General features: G+C 59.6%; 1 protein-coding gene across 1 annotated transcript; it reads right to left on the bottom strand.

Moving 5' to 3' along the window:
* Positions 1 to 1919: 1919 nt before the first annotated feature.
* On the bottom strand, positions 1920 to 4416 carry LOC104543527 (extracellular fatty acid-binding protein-like). The gene is made up of 6 exons (XM_010188160.1): positions 4321 to 4416; positions 3943 to 4082; positions 3386 to 3453; positions 2698 to 2808; positions 2189 to 2290; positions 1920 to 1945 (listed from the first exon to the last, which is right to left on the bottom strand). The coding sequence occupies exons 1-6, from the start codon at positions 4414 to 4416 to the stop codon at positions 1920 to 1922; spliced, it is 543 nt and encodes a 180-aa protein (XP_010186462.1).
* Between the last annotated feature and the right edge of the window lie 27 nt (positions 4417 to 4443).

The following is a 4443-nucleotide window of genomic DNA, read 5'->3' as shown; positions in this document are numbered from 1 at the left end:
CTGCCCCACAGGGCAGGAAATAAATACTTGGCTGGGACACAATATGGAGACACTGGGACTCCCAACACACAAAGCCCTCGGCGAAGGGCGTTGCTGGCAGCAGGATGTTTTAATCTGCATCGATGCACCTTACCAAAAACATGCCTCGAGGCATAGGTGCGTGTGGGCCTGGCACTCTCAGGAGCGTGGCAAAGGCTGAACTGCTCCAGTCCAAGCTGCTAGGGATGAATCCTGCTGGAGACACCGGGCTCCTTCCAAAGAGGATGGAGATGATGCTGTGGTAGGAAGTCCCAGTGAGGTCCCTTGTCCTGCTGTGGCCAGGACATCATCTCTCATAGTCCTCAAGGGCAGGAGAAGCAGTTTCCCAAATGCATCTTCCCAGTCCCTGGGAGGAGAAAGGAGCAACCGGGAGCATCCCGAGATGCTCAGCCGCTGGGACGATGTCCCCCTGGGGTACCAGTTACCGCCACACAGCAGCGAGGTGGATCCTGGGCTGAACTGAATGCCAGGCTGGCCAGGGACAGGGTGGAAAGGCCATTTGGAGAGGATTTTGGAGGAATTTCCTTCTACAGGAGAGGCAGAAGCTGCCTCATGTCCTGCCAGACCTCGGTGCCTGCTTGGTGATGAGCACACGTGAGGTGCTGGGGCTTGACATGGTTTACCCTGGGCGAGCTGTGGTTCCTTCTGGGTGGATTTGGGAAGCTGCACAGAGCAGGAAAGGAAGGATGGAGTGGGATTCCAGGAATACCATTTAAAAGCAAGACAGCCTCTGGAGGCAGATGTCCACCACCACCAGATAACCCCACTCTGGGGTGGGCATTCTCTGCTCAGTGCCCAGGGGCAGAGGCCACGTGCGGCTCCACACCAGCTCCCCACGTTGGGGTCTGGAGGTGACACACATCCACCAGCCCTGCAGCACTGTGGGTATGAGGTCCCAAAGCTGATTCTTGCCTTGGTCCAGCCTGAGCTGCCATTGCACAGGGTGAGTGGATGGCAGGTGAGATGGATGGTGGTGGTTGCAGCCCTCAACCTCAATTTCCATGGCCAAATCCCTACGCTCGTGGGGTTTCCAGCCCCACTGCATCTCTGCCTGGCCATGGTCCTGCCCTGTGGGATGCACCCATCAGGGAAAACCCTGGTGGGCTCCGAAAAATGCCCTCACTTAGGCAAGTTCAACTCAGCATCGCCCCTGGCTTTCCACCACCCACAGACATTGAAAGGACCACATGCCCGAGCACCCCAGGTTCTCCCCAGACAGCTACAACAAGCCCTGGCGCGAGTTTCTGTTTATTTGGCAAAAATGAGAGGCTGTGCACTGCAGGAGCAGGGACGTATCAAAGCTCAGAGGAGGGATGGTGGAGCAGCAGCCTGCAGCTTCAGAGCACGGGTCTTGCATTGCTCAGCACGAACAGCCAGTCTGCACCTCCTAGAAAACAGCCAGGAGGGGTGAGCTGAGGGGTTGAGGTGAGGAGGCTGATGGAGAGGGCCCTCTCCACCAGGATCACTTCTCTTCCCGGTCTCCCCAGCTCTGCAGGGTGAGCCATTTCCAGCAATGGGTTTCTGTGTCTCACTAATTTCACCAACCCAACCCCTCAGTTTTGCTGGTACAAAACCCCAGGGTCCTTTTGGCAAGACCCAGCGTCCCAGCCCACACTGCTGGGTGAGCTCTTGCAGCCGTTTCTCAACTGAACCGGTGGTTTTTTGGGTCAAATGCCCCTGCTCACTGCCAGGCTGCACCCTGGGGGTGTCCGATGCTCCAAACGGAATGGTCCTACCTGGATGAGAGCTCCAGCACGGGTTCAAACAACTCGGCCCCCCAGAGTGATCTGAGGAGTTCATGGTGGCCCTTGCTGGGGCACCAGGGGGGCAATTTCCAGCTGGGGACATTGCAAACAAGGCGTTGCGCTGCAGCAACTCACCTACACTCCATTGAGGCTGCATTCCTCTGCGAAAGCAAAGAGAAAGGCTGAGCCCGGTGCTGCGGCCTGGCGAGTGCCATTTAGCACCCAAAATAAACAGCTCGGGAAGGAACTTGAGCGAGGTGAAAGCCACGACGTGCCAAGCCAGGTTCTCCTGCCCGCTCAGACCACAAAGCGGTGGCAGCGATGGGCTGAGCTGGTCCTTGCTGGCACATCCTGGCTCCCCGTATGGACCGAGCTGGCCCCACACGGCGCTGGGCAGTGCTCACCCTGGCTGGGCAGTATCCAGATGGTGTCCTCGGTGAAGCCCTTCTCCCTCGCAAGCTTCTTGAACAGTTCAGTGGTTTGGGGGCTCACCTCCTGGGTTCTGCCTAAAGGCAAAGGCAGGAGTTAAGCTGCAGGCTGTTGCTTGGCCCTGCGAGCGCTCCCAGGTGTGGACACAAGGCTCAGTGTCTCCTCTCTTGGTTCCCATCCTCACTGCTTCTGCCCCCCCCTTGCAGCAGGACCCCCACTCTTCGCCCCATTTCACCAAGGGACTGAGCCCAGGCTGTGTGCTCCCAGCACAGAGCAGAAGCCTGAGCCCCAGCCCCAAATCACTGCCACTGCCCCAAATCGCTGCCCCTTCCCCCGCCGTGCAGGACACACACAGCAGCCCCAGCTCTGCTCCCCACAGAGGGCAGTGGTGAGGAGGGGTCTCTCCCACAGGCCCCCTGGCTCCTGGTCTCCTGGGAAGCCCCCCAACACCTCCCACCCTGCTCAGACCACCCTGGCTACGCACTGTAGAGCCGCAGCATGTACAAGGTCTTCCCGTCCTTCACTCTGGAGGCAAAGATAACGGCGTAGGTCTTGCCATCGGTGTCCACCACCTGCACTGTTTTATTGCCTCGCTCTGCAAAAGCACGCGGAAGAAAGCAAAATATTAACTTCCTCCTCCTGGGAACCCCTGCGCTGCCAAAAGGGCTGTAAGTGTGAATGGGAGTGTGAGGGACCCAGCCTGCCTTCTGTGTCCCTCCCTCCTGCTTTTCCCTCTTGCTAAGGCTCCTCTGAAAACCTGGGGGAGCCCAAAGATTGCAGCAGAGCTGCGGGACGGGACTGTGAACACAGGAGGGGCTGGGGACGGTCACTGCAGGCAGCGGGGTCAAAACAACACCGGGGTAGGAATGGTGGGAAACTGCTCTTGCTTCACCCCTTGGGATCACCCATCCACAGCCCCTTTGCAGGATGAGGCTGCTTTTCCCCAGGGCTTAAGTTTGGTCTGGAAGAGCCACGCTGGGACACTGGTGCTGGGACATGGGTGCTGGGACAGACCAGCCGTGGCACAGACCAGCCCTGGTAACCAGCTCAGAGGGATGTCCCACCCAAGACCCCAGGCATCCCTGGGGGCCAGGTGCCCCAGGATGGTGAGCTCCTTCACACAGGGACAGTGGGAAGTGTCCCTACCCTGTGGCCGGGCTCCCCCCACTCACCAGCGCTGTAGTATTCACCCGGACCTGTTTGCTTGTAGATGGACTCTGATCTCCTGCAACCTTCCGGGCTGCAAAACATTGAAGGGTGCTCGGGCTGGGGTAAAGTGACCCCCTGTGCCATCCCATGGGGATGCTGCTATGGGGTCACCACTCCAAACATGACACTTGCTGTTCAGAGACCAGGGCAGGGGCAGGAGCCACCCTTGGAGCACTGGGTGCTGGGCTGACGCCCCAGGATCATCCCATGGGGTCCCACAGCCGTTCCCTTGCTCATGCCCTGAGCTTCTGGAATGAGGCTGGTCCTGCTGGGAAAGCTTCAGTTGTAGGGTCCCCCATCACCCTGCTGGGAGCAGCAGAGTCCCAGCCTCTGCAGTGGGGACACCTCCTGGCTGATGCTGCCCTGATGAGGGGTTCCCAGATGCAGCTCTCCCGGGCCCCTGTTTTAATCCACGGGGCTGGTGGTCCTCTCCCACCCCCTGTCCAGGTCTTTGGTGGGTGATGGTCCAGGGAGGAGGTTGGGCAGTGAAGCCCGTGGAGAAAAAGCGCTTGGCACTTACGTGGGGATGGCAAAGGAGACCTTCAGGTCGCCCTCCCCCAGGACCGCGATGTTGGCCATTGCCATCTTCAGCTTGTCCTTCTTTTGGAAGTAGGTCTCAGAGTTGGAGGCCATAGCGGTGATGTACCATTTCCCTTCAATCTGTCAGCAGCAAGGGCAGGCTGTGAGTCCGGAGAAGCAGGCAGGGGCTGTCCCCTCCTCTGGGAGGACACCCATATCCCCTCTGTGCACCGAAATCCCCACTAGGACACCTACACCGGAGCTGGTGACTGTCCTCACCTGGGTCACAGTGGCTGTGGTGTCCCCAACCGTTCCCACCCTGGTGACCGGAGGCCACACTCCCCCGTTCCCTTCCCTTCCCCGGGATGCTGAGGGTCACCTTGCTCTTGTCCACTTCTGCAGCCCCGAGGTCCGCAGCCTCCGTGCGCAGCAAGCAAAGCAGGGCCAGCCCCAGGCTCAGCACCGCGGTCCTCATCTCGCCGCAGCCTCCTCCTCCGGCTTC

This window comes from Mesitornis unicolor, unplaced genomic scaffold (genome assembly GCF_000695765.1).
Source record: "Mesitornis unicolor isolate BGI_N332 unplaced genomic scaffold, ASM69576v1 scaffold3127, whole genome shotgun sequence".
NCBI classification, from domain to species: Eukaryota; Metazoa; Chordata; class Aves; order Mesitornithiformes; family Mesitornithidae; genus Mesitornis; species Mesitornis unicolor.
This window is presented reverse-complemented; position numbering and strand designations above follow the sequence as displayed.

Bases quoted from the DNA above. Each gene is read 5' to 3' on its own strand.
- LOC104543527 (XM_010188160.1), bottom strand. From the start codon at position 4,416: ATGAGGACCGCGGTGCTGAGCCTGGGGCTGGCCCTGCTTTGCTTGCTG. The intron at 4,083-4,320 runs GTGACCCTCAGC...TGCTGCTGACAG, and splicing joins CAGAAGTGGACAAGAGCAAG to ATTGAAGGGAAATGGTACAT. The intron at 2,809-3,385 runs GTGAGTGGGGGG...GTGCTTTTGCAG, and splicing joins GGGTGAATACTACAGCGCTG to AGCGAGGCAATAAAACAGTG.